The 22715-nt window shown below is 44.1% G+C and overlaps 1 protein-coding gene across 1 annotated transcript; it reads right to left on the minus strand.

Moving 5' to 3' along the window:
- Nucleotides 1–1957: 1957 nt before the first annotated feature.
- POP4 (POP4 homolog, ribonuclease P/MRP subunit) lies at nt 1958–11230 on the minus strand. Its single transcript, XM_053270471.1, has 7 exons — nt 11113–11230; nt 9065–9117; nt 8139–8362; nt 4852–4929; nt 4308–4369; nt 3948–4049; nt 1958–2528 (listed from the first exon to the last, which is right to left on the minus strand). Exons 1-7 carry the CDS (start codon nt 11195–11197, stop codon nt 2392–2394), a joined length of 741 nt encoding a protein of 246 aa, XP_053126446.1. The 5' UTR covers nt 11198–11230; the 3' UTR covers nt 1958–2391.
- Nucleotides 11231–22715: the final 11485 nt, after the last annotated feature.

Below are 22715 nucleotides of genomic sequence, written 5' to 3' on the forward strand. Positions count from 1 at the left end.
AATTGGAATTTTTAAAACCAGATACCACCATCCCTTTCCAGACTGTCATTCAAGAGCCCAGAACGATCCACATAATTCATGCAATTTTAAGCACATCCTGCTATTTTTTTAAAAAACCCACAATCTTCCCCCTCCATTTTAATACAAATAAAGCCAGACAACAGAACACAATTCCTGCAGAATCTTTCCCATCTCACTGTTATCACTGGAGTACTACCCGTTAAATGTCTGTTTTCAAAACATAGTTAATAAGGAATGGACCAGATGCAAAGATACCAAGTTCCTAGTATAAGAAAGGGCTCAATACACTATGAAGTGGTGTTGTGGATGGATGCAGTTGAAAGCACAGCTAGGGAAGGTGATAGCTGCCATATACTGAGTCAGACCATTGGTCTATCTAGCTCATTATTGTCTTCACAGACAGGCAGCGGCATCTCCAAGGTTGCAGGCAGTTCAAACCTTTCCCTGGTTTCATTTTCTCTCCTTCCAAGTTGCTTTAAAAAAGAAAAAAGAAAAAGCTTTCTCCCAGCAAGATTCCAGGACTAAATGTAACCCTCCAAGGAGAGAAGAGCTAAAAATAGGAGAGTAGTGGTTAGAGTGCTAGATTAGTACTGAGGAGACCCAAGTTCAAAACCCTTTTCAACCATGAAAACTCACTAGGTGACCCTTGTCTCTCAATCTAACCTACCTCACAGGGTTGTTGTGTGGATAAACATCACTATGTACACCACTCTGGGCTCCTTGGAGGAAGAGTGGGATATAAGCATAAAAATAAACAAATCCCCCCCAACACCAAAGAATTTTATGGCATCAAAGCTGGAGTGGTGCAGTGAACATAGGAAGCTGCCGTATATGGAGTCAGGCCCTTGGTCTATCTAGCTCAGTATTGTCTTCACAGACTGGCAGCGGCTTCTCCAAGGTTGCAGGCAGGAGTCACTCTCAGCCCTATCTTGGAGATGCCGCCAGGGAGGGAACTTGGAACCTTCTGCATGCAAGCCTGCAGGTGCTCTTCCCAGAGTGGTCCCAACCCCTAAGGGCAATATCTTTCAGCACTCACATGTGGTCTGGCATTCAAATGCAAACCGGGGTAGAGCAGAAAGACTGTAAGCCTCTCAGGGCAGGAATCTGTCATCACATTCTTAAAGAAGCACTGCATGCCTAGGATTGCACAAGGTAACCCCACCAGATCGACACACCAATACCCAAGTGTCACAAGCACAAGTTCTCCCCATCAGAAAGTTTTCTTCTTGCAAATACAACATGGCCAGATCACCACAAAGGAAGGTGATCCATTGTGACCGACTCAAACACACATACCCTAAACATCTTTCTTCATATTGGAAAGATTTGCATTTCTGTTATTTTGGAGAGGCACTTAAATACTCAGAAGTCCCTTCACTACTGAGAAGTGCATAAATCTTGCCCTGCTAACTGAGCAAAGCAGAACCTTTTTGAAGTGTTTTGCAGTCTCAATGTGGTGTAGTGGTTATAGTGCTGGACTAGGACCAGGGAGACCCGAGTTCAAATTCCCATTTAGCCATGATACTAGCTGGGTGACTCTGGGCCAGTCACTTCTCTCTCAGCCTAACCTACTTGACAGGGTTGTTGTGAAAGAGAAACTCAAGGATGTAGTACACCGCTCTGGGCTCCTTGGAGGAAGAGTGGGATATGAATGTAAAAAATAAATAAATAAGTGATGATTCTCTTTATTTAGCAGGGGGAGAGCAACTGGCCCTCTCCATCCCCAGCACAGCATCCCTCCAATGGCTGTGGCTGGTGTTTATCTTATGTTTCTTTTTTAGATTACAGGCCTTTTGGAGACAGCTTATTTATTTATATCCATGTTAACTGCTTTGGGAAATATTTGTTGTAGTCTTATTAAATCTTGACAGGCCAGCCATTTTGCAAACTGTTAAAGTTTTATGAAAGTCAACTCTACAGAAAGCAAGTGGAGAAGCAGATTGCAAGAAACTTTAATAAATATTACTTTTAAAAAGGCTTTACAAAGATTTCAAACATAGATCTTTCAAACATACAGAAGCATGGGTATGTTAGGAGTGAGGCATATTCCTCATACCTCATTTAAAATGGGAAAGGTATTTCTTCAGATATGCCCAATTCTGTTCTCGTTTTCAGCTTGCTTGTGTTGGGATGAAGTAGGGATGTGCATGAATCGATTTGATATGGAATGGAACTGATTTGAATTTGAACAGAATTCAAATCGAGTTGATACAAACAATGGAACAGAGTGGAGATTCGTCCGAATCGAGAAGAATTTGCCCAACTTAGAATTGAATCCGGGCAAATTCATGCAAATTTCATGCAGATCCCTATTATGAATGCTTTCCAGCCCTTGTAAATAATATGTCGGTTTCTTAAAGTCCAGAAGCATCATAGGTCAAGCGTTCCTCTTCCCTTGAACTTCTTTGCAGACCGCTCGCTGGCTTTGAACTGAATCTTGCTGCCATAGATATAGGATATAAAGCCATCAATCTCCAGGCTAAAGACATTGTTAAACTTGGGAATAACTGGAAAAGAAATCCAAGAAGAAGAAACTTGGAGCAGTTGTCTTTTTACAACTACGTTAGTATTATTACTACATATTATCAATAATAATAATAATAATAATAATAATAATAATAATAATAATAATAATATGAAATACCAGCAGTATGTTTAGGATCAGTCACTAGCAGTTGCTCCAGGTAGTATGTTTAGAATCAGTCACTTCCTAAGCACAGAGTATTGTCTGTTTTCAATGAACAGCTACTATTGCTGCTACTATGAATATTTCTATATGGCTTTTCTAAGGCCACAGAACAAGCTCCCAGGAAATAAAGGACTCCATTTCACAATGGCTGCTCACACAACTGGAGAGCTGGTCTTGGGGTAGTGAGCATGAATGGTCCCCTTTGCTAAGCAGGGTTCACCCTGATTTTCTTTTGGATGGGTGACTAGATGTGAGTGCTATGCTATCCCCCTTAGGGGATGGGGCCCACAGCTCAGCAGCCGAGCATCTGCTTTGCATGTAGAGGGTCCCAGGTTCAATCCCTGGCATCTCACGGTAAGGCTGGGAAAGACTCCCTGCCTGAAATCTTGGAGAGCTCTGCCTGCCAGTGTGGACAATACTGCGCTAAATGGACCAAAGTTCTGAGTCTGTATAAGACAACGTCTGATGTTCTTAACTTGGAATTCAGATTTGACTTACTGACAATCCTTGAAGCATTTAACCGCTTTAGACCAAGGCTGAAAAGACTCCTTGACATCAGAGCAAGTAAGCCAATGGCAGCCAGGGAAACCATGACCTCTACTAACTGAGCAAAGAGGCACCTTTTTGAAGTGGCAATCTTTATTTAGCAGGAGGAGAGCAACTGGCCCTATCCATCCCCAGCACCTCTCCAGTGGCTGTTGCTGGTGTTTATCTTATGTTACCTTTCTAGATTATGAGCCTATTTATTTATTTATATGTAAACTGCGCAGCAGGGAAATAACTTGCCTAGGGAGCCAGAGGTTGCTGGATTGAATCCTCACTGGTATGTTTTCCAGACTATGGGAAACACCTAGATATCAGCCAGCAGCAATATAGGAAGGTGCTGAAAGGCATCATCATATCATACTGCATGGGAGACGGCAATGATAATCCCCTCCTGTATTGTACCAAAGAAAACCACGGGGCTCTGTGGTCGCCAGGAGTCGATGTCGACACCGACTCAACGGCACAACATTACCTTTTAAACTGCTTTGAGAACTTTTGTTGAAAAACAGTATATAAATATTTGTTGAACCGTGTTTGTATGATGGCCACTAAGATATAAAGAGAAACAGTAAAGGAGAAAAAGAACTGTGCAGAATGGGTGTATGTGTGTCTAACTCAGGCACTCAGATGTTCTTTGACTACAACACCCAGAATCCCCAGCCAATTAAAACAACAAGTACCACGTGCCTACCTTTTAACTTGTTTTCCTTTGTGATTATTTTGAACACATGTTTCATTTCCTGTAGGATGATACCCGTAATCCCAACGTAGGAGGGGCATTTTGACTTCATCACTAGAAGATGAAAAAACGAACCACATCAAAGCTGGTCAGCATGTTTTAGCATTAGACCCCCTGCAGTAATGATTTTGGTTTGGAGATTTGATGTTGCAAGTCAAGAGGTATACAAATATTTTGAACAATAAAATAATCTCGCAGGCTGTGTGGTTTGGTTTTTGTCAAACAGAATGCAACTGCAGGCAATAAGTGGCCACTGTCACCTGTTTGGGGGCAGTCAGTCCAAAAATAAAGATAAAATTAAACAAACAATACCTGTAACAAGAGCTCCATGAAGATCAGCTTTCAGTAGTTTGGTCTGAATCATCTGTGGCTGCCTAATTTTAAAAGAATGTATTAAACTTCCATCACATGGTAAAAATCAAGACACATATTGCAATACTGCTACCAAAAATATGCAAGAGAAAAGCCTAGAAAAAAATAGGAAGCTGCTGTATACTGAGTTAAGACCACTGGTCCATCTAGCTCAGCATTGTCTACACTGACTGGCAGTGGCTCTCCAAAGTTTCAGGCAGGAGTCTTCCCCAGCCTTACCTGGAAATGCTGGGGATTGAACCTAGGACCTTCTGCATGCAAAACAGATGATCTATTACTGGCCTACGGCCCTAAACTATCTGGGTGAAGAGCCAGAGCTCAGTGTTAGAGCAGAGATGGCGCTAGATTCAAACCCCCAAATCTCCAGGTGTGTTTGGGAAAGACGCCTGAATGAAACCCTGGGTGACTACAGCTAGTCACTACTGTACAGGCAACATTTATTAAAGAACAATCCAAACCATGAACTTGAGTAAAATGAACTTACGCATCTGGCTTGAGTCCATTGCAAAGGTCCCTGATGTACTGTTTCCAGAGTTCATGCAGTGGTAGAAAGATCTCATACCTGCGGAAGAAGTCAAAGAGCGTTTTCTCACCTGCAGCAGCAACATTTGGAAGCGTCCATTAAAGGTGTTCAGCTGAGTTGTGGTGCTAGCTTTCTACATGCAAGGAGCATCAAAGGTGTCCTCTCCTCACTTAGTGGCAGTCTGAAATGGTACCACCTCGATATTATACCACTCCAATTAAAATAAACTGCTCCTTTAAGAGCTTCAAATTTATTGCATAAACACAGATAGCACCTTGTAAAAACATGGTTAAAAGTGTTGTTAAAAGCATGTTAAAAACAAACAAATGTGTTCACGTCAAACACCAGCTACAGTGTTGGGCAACAGTGTTTGTTTTTTAACATGCTTTTAACAACAGTTTTAACAACGTTTTTACAAGGTGCTATCTGTGTTTATGCAGTAAATTTGAAGGACTTAAAGGAGTACTTGGGAGTCACCTTAAATGAGTATTGCATCACCAGCTTATCAATTTAAAATAAATTAAGTTAAAACTCATACATTTAATGCCTCGTACAAAAACAAAACAGATAAAAATACCTAACCAGCATCATTCAAGAATACCATAAGATGAAAAGCCATTTCATTCTAACAATACATGTAGATAAAGATTCCAATAATTATATAAATCCACACTCTGAATTCTTATAACCGAACTACACATATAATCAGCCACACACAGTGGTTCTTTTAAAAATCCACAACGATAACCTCATGTGAAAGCATTTTGAAATATAAAGTATTTTTCAAGTGGAGGAAATACAAAACACAAGCAAATTATGACGTTAAATGTCCAAGAAGCACCCATAATCTACTTTGATGTGAGGCTTTAATGTATCAGAACTTTTGGATCTCTTTTGTTTTTATTGTTGGGTGTACTGAACAGCAGCCCCATTTGAGTGTTTGTACAGGTCTGCATGCTTTCCATTACTTATTCTCCCCTACCCCTTCAAGGTAGTATTCAGATATGTAAAGTTCATATATACTGACAGCTGGTTTTTGACTGACGATGATTTACATAAATTAGGGTGTCTTCAAATTTACAGTTTCACATAACTAAATTGGAAATCCCAAAAAACTGCCTGTTCTAAATAAAGCTTACTACAACTGATTACTTATTCTGAGGGGAAATATTAGGATTTCAATACTTGGTGCAAAAGAGTTTTGTCTGGAATATGGAACTTGTACAAAGAAGTCAGTCGAGTGACTTCTTTGTACAACTTTGGCCCTCCAGAGGCTGGACTACAGCTCCCATTGTCCTCAGCCACAATGGCCAACAGTCAGGAATTATAGGAGCCGTAGTCCACTCTAATCCACCTATAGGAGGGCGGATTAGGTTAGATCAGGGCTGTACAGAGTAGCAGGGAGCTGGTTGGCTGCATTTTTCTCTTAGGCCTGGCCTTCATATAGTCTAAAAGGAGTATGAGGTAGCTTCCTGTATTCCTAGAGAAAGGAGAGTGTCACAAGACACACAAGACACATGGAGAGGAGAGCTAGTCTTGTGGTAGCAAGCATGACTTGTCCCCATAGCTAAGCAGGGTCTGCCCTGGTTGCATATGAATGGGAGACTTGATGTGTGAGCACTGCAAGATATTCCCCTCAGGGGATGAAGCCTTAGAAGGTTTCAAGTTTCCTCCCTGGCTTCTCCAAGATAGGGCTGAGACAGATTCCTGCCTGCAACCTTGGAGAAGCCGCTGCCAGTCTGTGAAGACAATACTGAGCTAGATGGACCAATGGTCTGACTCAGTAAATGGCAGTTTCCTATGTTCCTAAGACCCAGCTCCCTTGAGAAATCCATAATGCTGAGAAAAGTGGAAGGAAAGAGAAGAAGAGGACGACCAGCAGCAAGGTCGATGGACTTGATCACGACAGCAATGAAGGCACCACTGAGAGACCTTAAAGGCCAAGTTGAAGACGGATCATCCTGGAGAGAATCTGTCTATGTGGTCGCTAAGAGTCGACACCAACTTGACGGCACTTAATCAATCAAAAATGAAGGTATTATGCTACAGTTGCCTTCAGGTTGCCCCACAAAGGACCAACATGGCAGTCTAATCTTTTTAATGTGCTAGGGAATACTTGCATCCAGTTCCAAGAAGAGCACCTCCTGTAGACTGGCCAACACAGAGAAGCATCCTATCAGAGAATAACTATGTTAACCCTTTACGTTATTTCCACATGCCCTGCACCTCTTTTAGCAAAAGTGGCGCAGCGGGGAAATGCTCGATGAACAAGCAGAAGGTTGCCGATTCAAATCCCCGCTATCGGGCAGAAGCGATAAAGGAAGATGCAATGGTCAACCCGTCCTGTATTCTACCAAAAGAAAACCACAGGGCTCTGTGGGCACCAGGAGTCAAAACCAACTTGACGGCACACTTTACTTTACTTACGATGAATTTAAAAGAGGTACTTTTAGGATAGAAAGATCACAAGTTGCCCTCTAGTGGCCAAGTACCATTACAATTTTGTGTTTATAATGTTCCTAATATATATATATATATATTTTTTTTTTTTAAAGAAGTGTGGTGGTCCTCAGGAGTACTTGGAATGGCAAGTTTGAAAGCAATACTTTATACCATGGCTAGATAATGTTACCTTTCTTGGCTGTGCACCAGGATGCTGAGAAAAGCCTGTTTAAGCTGCTGCTTGAGCTGAAATTAGCAAATTCCCTTACTGGGAACATATGAAGCTACCTCATACAGAGTCAGACCCTTGGTCCATCTCGCTCAGTATTGTCTACACCAGTGATTCTCAAACTTGGGTCCTCAAGTGTTATTGGACTTCAACTCCCATAATCCCCAACCAAAGGCCACTGAGGCTGGGGATTATGGGAGTTGAAGTCCAATAACACCTGAGGACCCAAGTTTGAGAATCAATGGTCTACACTGACTGGCAGCAGCTCTCCAGGGTTTCAGGCAGGAGTCTCTCCCAGCCCTACCTAGAGATGCTGCCAGGGATTGAACCAGGGACCTTCTGCATGCAAATATGCAGATGCATTATACCTGAGCTACAGCCCCATCCCCTAAACGGAATCTCTTATTAATAAATAAATAAATAAATAAATCTTATCGCAGACAGTGACTACAGGCCACTGGCCGGGGATCATGGGCGTTGCAGGCCAACAGCAGCTGGCGGGCCAAAGTCGTGCAGACCTGCCCCGAGGGCCAGGGTGCCAATTCTGATGAGTAAATGAGACAGGTTCGACCCTCACCTCTGGTGTTCTGGTTTGATTTCAAAGAGTCGCATCTCCCGCCTCTGTTTTGCAGAGAAGCCTTTCGCTCTTTTCTTCTTTGGCCGCCTCCTCCTCCTGTGGACGTGCTCCAGAACGACAGCTTTTCGGGTTAACTGATCCTGGATGGCTTCGTCGCTCTTCCGGGGCATGCTACGCTTCAGGAAGGCTTTCACAAAGCCTTCTGCCTCCTTCGACTGCAGAGGCTACGAGAAGGCATCCCAAGAGTTAGGCATGCTAAAGAGAACCTAACGGGGCATTCTGCCAGCATGCCCAAACAAGCTTGAGAGCTGGTCTTGTGGTAGCAAGCATGAATCGCCCCCTTTGCTAAGCAGGGTCCACCCTGGTTTGCATTTGAATGGGAGACAACATGTGAGCACTCCAAGATATTTCTCTTAGGGGATGGGGCCACTCTGGGAGGAGCACTTGCATGCAGAAGGCTCCAAGTTCCCTCCCTAGCATCTCACACAGGGCTGAGAGAGACTCCTGCCTGCACCCTTGGAGAAGCCGCTGCCAGTCTGTGAAGACAATACTGACCTAGATGGACCAAGGGTCTGACTCAGTATATGGCAGTATATTCCCTCTAATAGGGATTCCTAGATGTTGTTAACTACAACTCCCAGAACCCCCAGCTTCAATGGCTTTTGCTTGGGGGTTCTGGGAGTTGTAGTCAAGAACATCTGGGAATCCCTGTTAGAGGGAACAGTGTATTCACACCCCACTTGTGTGTTTCTCAGAGAACTCTGGTTGGTTACTATGGGAAGTAGGATTCAGGGCCTTCATAGTTACCCATCACAGATCATTACGTTTATTTTGTCTTACTACACTCTGCTCAAACAAGAACAGACTCTGGGCTCCCTTCCAATTCTTATCCACACCATGCACACACATTCCTTGCAACAACATACCTGGATATTAAGGAGTTTTGCCGTCTGCTGAGGCACTTGACTATACAGCACACCTGGAAGACAGAGAGAGAGAGAGAGAGAGAGAGAGAGAGAGAGAGAGAGAGAGAGGGTGGTGTTTGCATGAAAGTGTTGGATGTGGTTTCAGTCAAGCCCAGGATCTTTTCTGGTGCTGGTGTCTATCTTCCATTTCTTTCTTTTTAAAAAAATTGTGAGCCCTCTGGGGACAGGGAGCCAGCCCTTAATTAATTAATTAACTAACTACTTTCTATGTAAACCGCGTTGGGGACTTTTGTGGAAAAGTGGTATACAAGTATTAGTCGTATTTGTAACTGGAGTTTCAAAACTAAGAAGCAATACTGAAGGGCACTGTTGACAAAAGCAGACTGTGAATCTACCTACGGAGCTACAGCCCTACTGGAGGGATTAAAAACAGGGGAAGCCTGATAGGACAAGGACCTTGGATGAATGGAAGATACCACCTAAGAAAAGATATACTGAGTCAGTCCATTGGTCCGTCTAGCTCAGTATTGTCTATGCAGACTGGCAGTGGCTTCTCCAAGGATGCAGGCAGGAATTTCTCTCAGCCCTACCTAGGAGATGCTGCCAGGGAGGGAACTTGGAACCTAGATGCTCTTCCCAGAGCGGCCCCATCCCCTAAGGGGAATATCTTATAGTGCTCCCATGTGTAGTCTCCCCTTCAAATGCAAAGCAAGTTAGACCCTGCTTAGCAACAGGGACAATTCATGGTTGCTACCTCCAAAGCAACTCTCCTCCAATCTCTCTCTCCACTCTCAGCCTGAGCTACTTCCCAGGATGGTTAATAGGATCTTAAAAAGGGGGAAATCACACTGAGCTCCTTGGAGGAAGGAATTTTAAAAACCTAATGAACCACACAGACCGTTGTGGTTCAGATCCCACCACGAAACTTACTGAGGTGACCTTGGACCAGTAGCACACTCTCAGTCTGAGAATATTGTAGAGAAGATGAAGAAAGAAGGGATGGGCACCATGCAAGCTGAATTTCTGAATTTCTTGGCACGAGGGTGGGATGAAAATGTTTGGTTTCCCCCCCTAAAGACATATACTTTGGTCGTGGACATATACACCGCTCCAATTTGCATTCCCAGGCCTGGTTCTTGGCCCCTCTCAAGGGTGACAGAATGTTTAGATGAGTAGTGCAAGCAGTAATGCTTGCTTGTGCTACTCAGCTGTCTTTGCATTGTTTACTTGTGAAACTTTCAGAAACATCATTGGCTTGGTTTATTTACAGCAAGTTTTGCATGGCATCTGAAAACTTCCAGGTTCCAGTTCTGGCAAGTTGCAAAAGCAGGAGGGTAATAGCACATGGACTTATCCTAGGTCCTGTGCATACCTTCCTCTCCACTGAAAGATCTTTGGCGGGGCGAGGGAAGAAAGACACTGTTTCTATTCAAAATATTAGTGTCTAGTTTTTTTTAACAAGTGTCACTACTTCGAGGAGGCCAGGTTTATGTACCGTACAACATCATATCTAAATTCAGTTCATCTCCATTCACTTTGCCTTCTACCCAGTTTGCTTGCTGCCCTCTCAAATTGAGGATCTGCCCTCTCAAGATTACATTCAGAAGACCAGCAGACACGGATTAAGACACTTGAACCACTCCGCAATGCTCAAAGTGAGAGGACGGGGGACAAGTGGTAAAAAAATAGGTCTTTCCCCACCCCTCGACTTTTCTAACAGATAGAGTGGAGTAAACGACTATGAGGACAGAACCAGAGTCAATCTGCATTTACTGATGCAAAGTAAAACAAAGGGCTAAGGTACTCAGCAGCATTCACAATAAGAGCGAGTAAAAGAAGGTAGAGCCCACAACCCCACTTCTCAAACAAGTGGCATAGTACAGCCTTTATGCCTGGGAGGACAGTACCAGAGTCACTCCGGATTCATTAATCCGGAGTCACTCGGATTTAATAACCCCGAGCAAAATGCGGAGTCCCATTGCAATCTATCTCCTTGCGAATAGCCAGGGGCCGGGAGGGGTTTTTGCATTCCCTGCATGCACACTTACGCTCCATCTTGCTAGACAAACCGTCCTCCGCGCAGCAGCAAAAGTCTCTCTTTCTCCGGGCTTCTATGTCGAATAAAACGCGCATGCGCCATCGCTGTTCTCTTATAGGTATGGGGAAAGCGGCCGAAGGCGGAAACCGACTAATGAGATCAGGCGCATGCGTCAAATTCTAGCATGACCATAGAACAGGGCAGCAAGGAACAGAGGCAACGCGTTCTCCGGATCGCGCATGCGTAGCTGTCCCTTTTCTTCCTATAAGGTGTGGGTTTAAGGGGTATAATAAATAGCATTCTCTCCATTGCGGGGTTGTCGTAAACCAATCTCAGCCTGCGCCCCCGCCTGAATCTGCAACTGGGGAGTAATTGGGGTCAGGGTGAGCTGTATGTGTTGGTGCAATTTTCAGGGAAACCCATGGAAAAAACGGGGTGGGTGGGAATAGGATCGTGTGAACAGTAACCAGTATGTATAACACACAATATAATAACAATAACATCATCTTCATCAATCATCATCAACCGTACTACTACTACTACTACTTTTCAACAAAAGTTCCTAAAGCACATAGAAAAATAAATAATAATAAATAAGATAGTTCCCTGTCCACGAAGGGCTCCCAGTCTAAAAAGAAACAGAAGGTAGGCACAAGCCACAGCCACTGGAAGAGCAGAAGGTTTCAAGTTCCCTCCCTGACTTCTCCAAGATAGGGCTGAGAAAGATTCCCGCCTGCAACCTTGGAGAAGCCGCTGCCAGTCTGTGAAGACAATACTGAGCTAGATAGACCAATGGTCTGACCCAGTATATGGCAACTTCCTATGTTCCTATGAAGGATGCTGTGCTGGATAGGGACAGCTGCTCTCCCCCTGCTTAATAAAAGAGACCCACCACTTTTGAAAGGGGACTCTTTGCTTGCCCATCGGTGGGGTCTAGTCCATCTAGGCTAGTGTTGGACTAGCCTAGTGTGGTTGTGCTGCCACAAGGACGTCACACAATGATGTTGCGCAAAGAAAGAAGCATTTGTTCCAGACTAGTCCTTCCAGTAGAGCCGTGCATCTTAATGTGGGGTCTGCCAGATTGATTGATTGATTGATTGATTGATTGAAAGATTTAATATACCATCCAATCCACAGACTCAGGGTGGTGTACAAAGCAAGAACAGCATCCAAGATTTTTATTTTTATTTTTATATTTTTTAAAAAGATTTTAAGGGGCAAACACCTGGCGGAAAAGAAATGTATTCAATAAGGCCGTAAAGGCTGAAAGGGAGGAAGCAGACCAAATTGGAGGGGGGGGGGAGGAGAGGAGGGATAATTTATTGTGGCTAGGGATGCTGGGAGTTGTAGTTCAGCAACATGTGGCGGACCCCGCATTAAGAACTACTGCGCTAGTGGAAGATGTTAACATGATGCAACAGGTTGCACAATGCGTCCACAGTTGTGGATGTTGTACACAGTCGATATGTACATTGAATGGAACGGGTGTGGATATAAGGCTGCTTTACTCTGCTCATACTCCACTTTTTCACGATAAAGTTTCCAAGGCGGGCTTGCAATCCAGGAATGTAAAGCAATGATAGATACAATCTACATACATTAAAATATCATTTTTTAAAAAAGCCACACACACAGAAAACTGTGCCAGAACCAGCAACAGTAAAATAGGCAATACAGCAATATTTTATTGCACAAAGGTTCCTCTTAGGAATGAGTGCAACTACAGAATTATTAGTGGGTTATAGCAGAGGTTCCTAAATATTGATTGCTGGACTACAACTCCCATCATACCTTGCAACAATGACCGTTAGCTGGGGATAATGGGAGTTGTAGTCCAACAACATCTGGGGACCCAAGGTTGGAAACTCCTAGCTTAAAGGTCTGGCTGTTCATTCGTGTCTGTCGGTTACAGGTTTGCTGGACTCTGCAGAGCCATTTGTGAGCCTTCTTCCACGCCATCTGCTGAGGAATTCTGTGGCAAAAATTTCCCAGCTTCCCAGAAAACAAGAGAGTCACAGCCAATTAGATCTCTCTCCCTCTGAAAATCGACATAACCCCCTGAATCATCACTATCATTAAGCACAGCCTCATTTCCGTGAATGAAAAATCTAGATAACTGGTTTAGGTCTTCGGAGCCATATGAGTGCCCCTTCATTGGATTTATGTCGTAATTTGTGAAGCACTTAAGGCACTAACAGTCAAAGCAGTGCCTGTGATGCTGGGCTGTAAATCCAATGATCCAAGCCATACTGGTACCGGGGGGAAGCCAGTTTCTTCCGGCAATTCCACTTTTTCCTTTAAAAAACAAAACAAACAAACAAAAACAACAACCCCACAAGGTAGAATTTATTATTGAAGAAGGATGTCCCTGAGGGTGAGAACAAGAATGTAAACATATTTATGAAGTCAAACGTCAGTAAAAAGAACAGAATAATCACATACCATAAGAAGCAAGAATTGCCTGTCTTTTCATGGGTAAAAACCATTCCACTGAACAACAAAGTGTCATCTGAAAGCCCATGGCATCTGGACGAATATGAAGTCAATACATTTAACAGAGTTTGCCCATGCACTTCAGAATACAGATATCAAGCTCTGCCAGATCTCCTTAATCGTGGAGGCTGCCCAGGACCTTACAGCTAAACCAAAGCCAAAGGATCTCTGGCATTCCTAAAAAGGCAGCTTCTCTGTGACATCAGAGCAGATCTGCCAATGGCGTTGAGAGGTAGGGGGCAGGCCTACCCCCAGCCTCTCAACTCCATTGGCAGAGCTGCTCTGATGTCACAGAGGTCAAATGGGAAGGAGCAGATTGTTAGAGTGAAGAGGTGAGACTGAGAGACTGAGGAGGTGAAGGTGGCAAACTTGAGGTTGGTCCATTTTCTCATCACAGGAGTCCTGGGAAGTAGGTAAAGAGAGATTTGACTGGCCTAAGTTTATGCACTAAGTTTCATAGCTGGATGGGGACCTGAGTGGTCTTGTTCCAACACTGTCTATTACACCCTTTTGGTTCAAAGAATACAACTCAGGGCAAGCCAAGGATAAACCAGAACCATCTGGCATGAATAAACCAGAACCATCTGGCACATACACAGTAACCACAATTGGGTGATGGATGCAGACTGATGGGAATTAAGGCATTAAGCCAAAGGCTTTATTACAGGGGTTTTCAAACTTGGGTCCCCAGATGTTGAACTACAACTCCCATCATCCCCACCCACAAAGGCTGAAGGATGGGGATGATTGGAGTTACAGTCCAACAAAATCTGTGGATCGAAGTTTGGAAACCCCTGCTTTATAAAACGAGTATATTTTGAGGAGGGATTTGAAGGAAGAGAGCTTTTGCGGCAATATCTTTTAATTGAGCATCATAGCCTAAATTCAGAGAAATTAGTCATGCCTAGGCATCATGGAAATGAAGGACAAAAGCTGGTTATCAAGTTCTTTGGGAATTAAGACTTAACTTCCTTTGGATTCGGACCTATGTTTTGTTTTCCTCCAGGTTCTGCTCTATTTTGCTTAACATTATCATTGGTTGGTTGGTTGGTTGGTTGATTGATTGATTAAATGCCATCAAGTGGTGTCGACTTCTTGCGACCACATAGATAGGTTCTGCAGGATGATATGTCTTCAACTTGGCCTTCAAGTTTTCTCAGTGGTGCATTCATTGTTGTCGTAATCGAGTCCATCCACCTTGCTGCTGGTCGTCCTCTTCTTCTCTTTCCTTCAACATTTCCCCAGCATTATGGACTTCTCAGGGGACCTGGGCTTTTGCATAAAGTGTCCGAAGTACGATAGTTTGAGCCTGGTCATTTGTGCCTCAAGTGAAAATTCTGGATTGATTTGCTCTATGATCCATTGGTTTGTTTTCCTGGCTGTCCATGGTATCCTCAAATTCCTCTCCTGTACCAAAGTTCAAAAGCATCAATGCTTTTTCTATTTTGCTTCTTCAAAGTCCAGCTTTCGCATCACATGGGAAAAACCATTGTCCGAACGAGTCTAATCTTTGTAGGTATAGACACGTCACAGCATCTAAGTATCCTTTCCAAGGCCTCCATTGCAACCCTACCAAGTGCTAGTCTGCAGCATATTTCTTGACTGGTGGATCCTTTTCTGTTGGTGGTTGATCGTAAAAGGCACCACTTCCATTATCAGTTCTTCATTATCAGTTCTGAGGCTGGTTGCTGTACCCATTGGCATTAGTCTAGTCTTCTTTACATTTAACCATAATCCCATTTTTTCACTGTGCTCCTTGACCTTCATTTCTAGAGCTTGCAGACCATAATGTTATCATACTCATGCTTCACCTTAAGTGGCGCAGCGGAGAAATGCTTAACCAACAAGCAGAAGGTTGCCGGTTCGAATCCCCGCTGCTACTATACCGGGCAGCAGTGATATAGGAATATGCTGAAAGGCATCATCTCATACTGTGCAGGAGGAGGCAATGGTAAACCCCTCCTGTATTCTACCAAAGAAAACCACAGGGCTCTCTGGGTGCCAGCAGTCAAAATTGATTTGACGGCACACTTTACTTTACAGTTATTCATACCTGCAAAGGTAAAACAGTGTTGCATATTTTCCTTGACACAAGAAAGCAGTGTAAATCAAGAATGTCCATAGTGCTGGTGTGTAATGGAAATCAGGATCCTCTACCTTGGGTCCCCAGATGTTGCTGGACTACAGCTCCCATCATCCTCAGCCACGGTGGCCAAAGGCATGATGGGAACTGTAGTCCAACAACATCTGCGGTCCCAAGGTTGAGAACCTTTGCAATACAGTTTTAATTCCTTTTCGCTGACCAGTATACAGCAATTACAGCCGGGGCAGCAAGATTATGTGCCACAGCCTGTAAACTGAGAAGGGAGCAGTTGATGAATTATAACGGAGACCTCTGTATGTAGATGTTTGGATGCTCTGTTACCCCAGCCCTGGTGTTGTGATTTTATTTACTTTAATATTTTTAAAATGTTATCTTTTGATTGCTGGTCATTGACTGTGATAAAATTCATTTAATTAAATCTGGTTGCTGAATGATATAATGCCACACGCATTGGCTTTGGTAAATTTTGCCCTGAGAAGACTATTGACATTTCTTGTTCTCAGTGCCAAACCCACACGAAGCCCACATCATCGCACCCACTTCAGGTTATAGATTCCCTGTTTAGCGTGATGCCAGTTGGGGTTTGGGAAAATAAAATAAAAATCCTGAGTTCACACAACAAGTTCCATGAAAGCACACACCCCTTGGGGATCCTACATTCCTATTTACATCATAGATAGATGTGAATGAATGAATGAATGAATGAATCTTTATTTTGATCACAGAAGCTCTAGAGATGTTATTTTTGTAAAAGCTGCAATTTTGGAACTGACACGACCTCCCCAAGATACCATTGTGGGACTGAATACGTCTTCCCCAAGTCACCCTTTCACACGAGTAGCTTCCAAAGCGACAGGTGGCATTGGGTAGGGCTGGGGGCGAGAGAAACAAACCTCTTGGAAGCCTTCAGTCTGCTCACTGCTGCTGTCACTACTGTATTTTTTCACAAGAGGGCAGGAGAAGATCAGGATTAGAAATGCGAGCAGCCGTCCACCCATGTGATTTTGCTCACTGCTTTGATTCATTTTATTGTAAACTGGACATCCTCGGTTGAATAGTAGCATCGTACATTTGCTAAAGTTCCATGTTTTAACAGTTTAAAATAAAACAAAGAAAAAAAGGAATGTCTATATCTATATCTGTATCTATATCTATATCAAGGAACATATCTATAAGGAATATCTATATCTAACATGTATGCAGGAGCATACATCTATCGATCTATATCAATATCAACTATATCTATAAGGAATTGATTTGATGATTGAGTGATTAGGTGCCGTCAAGTTGGTGTCGACTCTTAGCAACCACATAGATAGATTCTCTCCAGGATGATCTGTCTTCAGCTTGGCCTTTCAGGTCTCTCAGTGGTGCATTCATTGCTGTCGGAATTGAGCCCATTCTCGTATCTCTATCTCTATCTCTATCTCTATCTCTATCTCTATCTCTATCTCTATCTCTATCTCTATCTCTGTCTCTGTCTCTGTCTCTGTCCTGTCTAACATGTAGGCTTCCAGCAGCATCTGGTGGGGCTGTTCTTATATTCTTATGTATGCAAGAGCAGCCTTTCCATGAGGCGAGATAAGGCAGTTGCCTCGGGCAGCAAGTTACTGGAGTGGCAGTGAGGTGGCAAGAGGCCCCCCCTTTCCCTCCCCCTTGAAAAAAGGGAAAGACGGGGAGGAGGCTGCATCCAGAGTGGGGGAAGCGTCTGCTTCAGGCAAGCCATAGAGGTCTTGAGTCCCTACTGAATGTAACATCCCCAGGTTTCATCATTTAAGGTTAGGTTTCTCTAGGAAGTTAAACATAACAGAGCTTGCAGTGGCTGACATCCAGACTAAATGACTCCTGAGGAAATGGAGCAGTGGGGAAACGACTTGATTATCTAGCCAGAGGTTGCCTGTTCGAATTCCCACTGGTATGTTTCCCAGACACCTCTATCGGGCAGCAGCGATATAGGAAGATGCTGAAAGGCATCATCTCATACTGCATGGGAGGAGGCAATGGTCAACCCCTCCTGTATTCTACCAAAGATAACCACAGGGCTCTGTGGGCACCAGGATCTGACACCGACTCGACGGTGCAACTTTACTTTTCTAATCCTACTGAAATTTAGTAATCTTTAAAAGTAACGGTAAAGGTAAAGTGTACTGTCAAGTCAATTTCGACTCCTGGCACCCACAGAGCAATGTGGTCTTCTTTGGTAGAATACAGGAGGGGTTTACCATTGCCTCCTCCCACACAGTATGAGATGATGGCCTTTCAGCATCTTAGTATCTTCTAATGCACCATTTTTGGACCTAGCTATTTAGAGCTGCCCTTGGCTTGTACCTCATTTTATTTTCCAGTGTAGCAAAATCAGAACAAGGCCATTTTACGACATGAGTCGGGACTGCAAATGCAGTACTTTGTTTCTGCCTGTCCTTGAGTGCTAACAGTTGGTGTTGACCATGCCATGGCAGGTGCTAGTTTTTCTTTGCCTCTCGTTGCCGTTGGCTGATCTGCTGTGATATCACAGGGAACCTTCCCTTGAACCCAACAGTAACAACAAGGTGGATGGCTTTAAGGAGGGTTTGGATAACTTCATGGAGGAGAGGTCTATCAACGGCTACTAGTCGGAGGGCTATAGGCCACCTCCAGCCTCAGAGGCAGGATGCTGGACTACATGGGCCTTGGGCCTGATCCAGCAGGGCTGTTCTTACGTTCTTAACATTTCAGCTGATTGCCGCACACTGCTTAAAAATGTTTGCAATGTTATGTGCCTTAACATATTAAATTTGATCGCCCAGTGGGGCTGAGAGGAAAATCTTTTCCGACTGGATGCTTAAGTTAAAGAACAACGGAAAACAATTCACCTCTTGCCCTACTTTGGAAAATGACCAGGCAACTTGTATTTTTGAAATATGATTTAAATTGGATATATGCCTACGAGACAGAATTCGCCCTTGCCTGCATTACACAATAATACTGAGATGCTGGCAAGAACCCAAGCAAAATATTAGCTAATAGACTAAAATAAATTAGATCTAGGAACTTATTCTCCTGATATAGGGCTCTTATAAGAAAATACACAGAATGATAAATATATTAACAAACAATTCAAAAATGTTTATTTATTTGTATTTCTCTCCTGCAACAGGAGGAGAGAGGGCATGCCCTCACCTCTTGCCTGTGGGCTTCCTGGAGGCATCTGGTGGGCCACTGTGGGAAACAGGATGCTGGACTAGATGGGCCTCCTTGGGCCTGATCCAGCAGGGATGCTCTTAGGGGGAAGTGATCATGTGGGAGTCAAGTGCTGGGTCAGATGCCTTTTCCTCCTACCTCATCAAAATGCTGGGTAGCATTTTGGTAGGACAGTATCATCCAGGGTAGGACAGTATCCTCCAGCTACCCAGTTCCTGCCTCACTGACAATCACTCCCCTCTCCCCGTTCCTTGGTTTTCATTAGCACACGATCAAATGTGGGGAGCGCACACAGCTTACACCGCTGGGTAGCACACCTGGTCTGACCCAGTGGCCGGTTGTGTGAACTGCCTCTCTGATTCTCTCCTCCTGCGCTGGCTCCACCCTTAACCCATCTATCGGCCATTAGCTTTTTTAAAAATTAGAAGTTGGCAATCCACATTTTGGGGCGCGTCAGTTCTAATCGTCTGCTCTTCAGTGGATCTGGGAGCATAAAGGCAGACGTTTTGGAAATCGCCACTCAGACATGGGTAATAATATGAGAGAAAGAAAGAAAGAAAGAAAGAAAGAAAGAAAGAAAGAAAGAAAGAAAGAAAGAAAGAAAGAAAGAGTCTCCATAGAGCCTTCATTTTGTGAAGCCTTGATTTTAGGAACATAGGAAACTGCCATATACTGAGTCAGACCATTGATCTATCTAGCTCAGTTTTGTCTTCACAGACTGGCAGTGGCTTCTCCAAGGTTGCAGGCTGGAATCTCTCTCAGCCCTATCTTGGAGATGCCGCCAGAGAGGGAACTTGAAACCTTCTGCTCTTCCCAAAGCGGCTTCATCCCACTTTGGGAATATCTTATGGTGCTCACACATCAAGTCTCCCATTCAGATGCAACCAGGGCAGACCCTGCTTAGCTATGGGGACAAGTCATGCTTGCTACCACAAGACCAGCTCTCCTCTCCAGTATTTTGATACTCCCCAGATCACTGGTATTCAGGCAGCTAAGCATATTTTGCTTCATCTTGTCTCCCCCCATCCCACCTTCAAGGAAGAATATCCACTTGTCTTTCAACTTGATTACAGCCCATTTGCTAACACTTCTTTCTGGATGTCTTGACCCAGATTTGCGAACGACAGAACAAGAAGCATTTCCCCAGCTCCCTCCTCTATGCCACTCTCTCTCTCTCTTTTTTGCCTGGGGTTTGAAGCAAATGGTGCAACCCGCCCCCCCGCCAATATTTAACAAAACAATTAGTTCTAGCTCAATACCCTGGGTGGAAATGTGGCCCCATTTTGAAGCCAAAATGGGATGAAGACAGGTTAAGGTCGAGAGAGAAGACCGACGTTGACTCTGAAGGGCATCTAACAAAACGTTTTAAAATTTAATGCTTCCATAAGGGCACTTTCCTTTCTTTTTGTCTTCCTCTTGTCAGTACAGTTCCTCAGTCCTGTTACACAACGGAACAAAACTTGCACAATATGCGTTAGTCATGAAGTATAAAAGTTCAGCTTCTGTGCAACGTCGGAGTCAGATAGTCTGACTTTCGGTGTCAGAAATAACTCCACTGATGCATCCAGCAGGCCTGCGGAACTCATGACTGTTGTAGATGTTAAGTCCGTTCTCAGGACCAAAAGTTGAAGAGGAGGATGTCCAGCCAGGATCTCACTGTGCGTGCTCCCAAGAACCAGTCGTGTGTCAGAAACAATCGAGGTAGGAGACTGGGGAAGTGATTGTGTGGTCTTGGATGTCTTGGATTCATTGTCCTCTTTCCTAAGCAGGGTCTGCCCTGGTTTGCATTTGGATGGGAGACTACATATTTATTTTTATTGATTTTATTTTTACAGTTCTATCCCGCTCTTTCTCCGAGGAGCTCAGAGTGCTGCACATGATTATTTTTATCCTCACAACAATCCTATGAAGTAGGTTAGTCTGAGAGATATGTGACTGGCCCAGAGTCATGCAGTGAGATTCATGGTTGAATGGGGATTCAAACCCGGCTCTTCCCAGTCCTAGTCCAAAACTCTAACCATTATGCTATGCTGGCTTTCTATATGTGACCACAGCACCCAGAGCCTTTGGATGTGGTGGTCTATACATGTAATAAATGAATGAATGAATGAATGAATGAAGAATGTGAGGACTGTAAGATATTCCCCTTAGGGGATGGGGCTGCTCTGGGAAGAACACCTGTCTGACTGCCTGCATGCAGAAGGTCCCAGGTTCACTCCCTGGCAGCATCTCCAGGTAGGGCTGAGAGAGACTCCAGCTTGGAACCTTGGAGAGCTGCTGCCAGTCAGTGTAAACAATACTGAGCTAGAGGGACCAGTGGTCTGACTCAGTATATGGCAGCTGCCTATGTTCCTATGATTTCGGTAGGGCAGTGGTGGCCAACTGGAATCATTTACCCAGCATTGTATCGAGGCTGGAGGAAAAGCACATCCTACCCAGACTGTGACTAGCACATGATCACGTCCCCCTCCTCCTACCTTGATTTTTGCCGACACGTGGCCAATTCCTGGGAGCACACTCAGGTCTGGGTTCCTGGTTGGACACTAGTCCTCTTCAGCTTTTCCCCATGAGAACAGACCCGCTGACTGAAATTAGGACCCAGACAGTCCTAATGTCTTGGTATCTACAGAGATGGCACTATAGCTCAGTGGGTAGAGCACCTGCATGCTTGCATGCAGAAGGTCCCAGCTTCAATCCCTGGCAGCATCTCCAGGTAGGGCTGAGAGAGACTCCCACCTGCAACCTTGGAGAGCCAGTTCAGTGTAGACAGTGCTGAGCTAGGTAGTGTAGACACTGTGCTGAGCTAGATGGATCAGTGGTCTGACTCGGTATGAGGCAGCTTCCTGGGTTCCTGCGCTCTTGACCCTGCCTTTGAGGGGTGCCTTCTTAAAACTATGTTAGCTTGAGCTGCTACAGCCGTAGCTCTTCAGCATCCAGCTCCCTTTGCAGGCTCTGTAGAAATTGAATAAATACATTAAAGTGGTGCCGTTTCATGTCCTTTTTTCTCTGCTGCACTTGCATGTCAATGCAGGCACATGCGCACTCAGGTGCCCTCCGGTGCACAGCCTGCAGAATCTACACACGACAACTGATAACTGCTGAGTTCTATTCTGAGCTCTTGGTCATGTCTTCTAGGACCATTAGCATTTTCCCTTCATCTATTTTTAACCAAAAGAACAAATACTTGTCTTTTAAAGCCGCACAGAACAGGCTATTTCACAGTGAATGAATAAATGAACAGAGCATAGAATAAATGGAGGAGAGCCTTTGGCAATATGTGGAGGGGGGAAAAACCCTAATAGTGTGACACTGCAGCTGGCAGAGTCTTTGAGACGTCTTCTTCGTTGGCTAAGGATGGTGTCGGGACCCAGCAGAACAGCCCTGCTGGATCAGGCCCAAGGAAGCCCATCTAGTCCAGCATCCTGTTTCCCACAGTGGCCCACCAGATCTCTCTGGGAAGCCCACAAGGAGGAAATGAAGGCAGGCCCTCTCTCTGGCCCTTGCTCCTCTGCTACTAGTATTCACAGGCCTCTTATTTTATTTATTTAAAACGCATTTTTATTTATTTATTTATTTGAAATATTTCTATACCGCCCAAAACTTGCGTCTCTCGGTGGTTTACAATTGAAACCATTTAAAACATCTAATCAATTAACAATTAAAATCATTAAAAACATTTAAACCCCAGTATTAAAAATTTTAAAACGATTCATCTAATTAAAAAGCCTGGGTGGCAATCCAGAGGCAATTTTGCCTCTGAGCCTGGAGCTAGTCCATAGCCACAGGTCGCCCTTGTCCTCCATGAATTTGTCTAAGCCCCTGTTTGAAGCCACCCA

This window comes from Hemicordylus capensis, chromosome 9 (assembly GCF_027244095.1).
Source record: "Hemicordylus capensis ecotype Gifberg chromosome 9, rHemCap1.1.pri, whole genome shotgun sequence".
Lineage (NCBI taxonomy): Eukaryota > Metazoa > Chordata > Lepidosauria > Squamata > Cordylidae > Hemicordylus > Hemicordylus capensis.

Coding starts and splice junctions, on each gene's coding strand:
- POP4 (XM_053270471.1), bottom strand. CDS start 11,197: ATGCGCGTTTTATTCGACATAGAAGCCCGGAGAAAGAGAGACTTTTGC. Junction 4,930..8,138: donor ATCAAACCAGAACACCAGAG/GTGAGGGTCGAA, acceptor CTTCTTCCGCAG/GTATGAGATCTTTCTACCAC. Junction 4,050..4,307: donor TCATGGAGCTCTTGTTACAG/GTATTGTTTGTT, acceptor TTCATCTTCTAG/TGATGAAGTCAAAATGCCCC.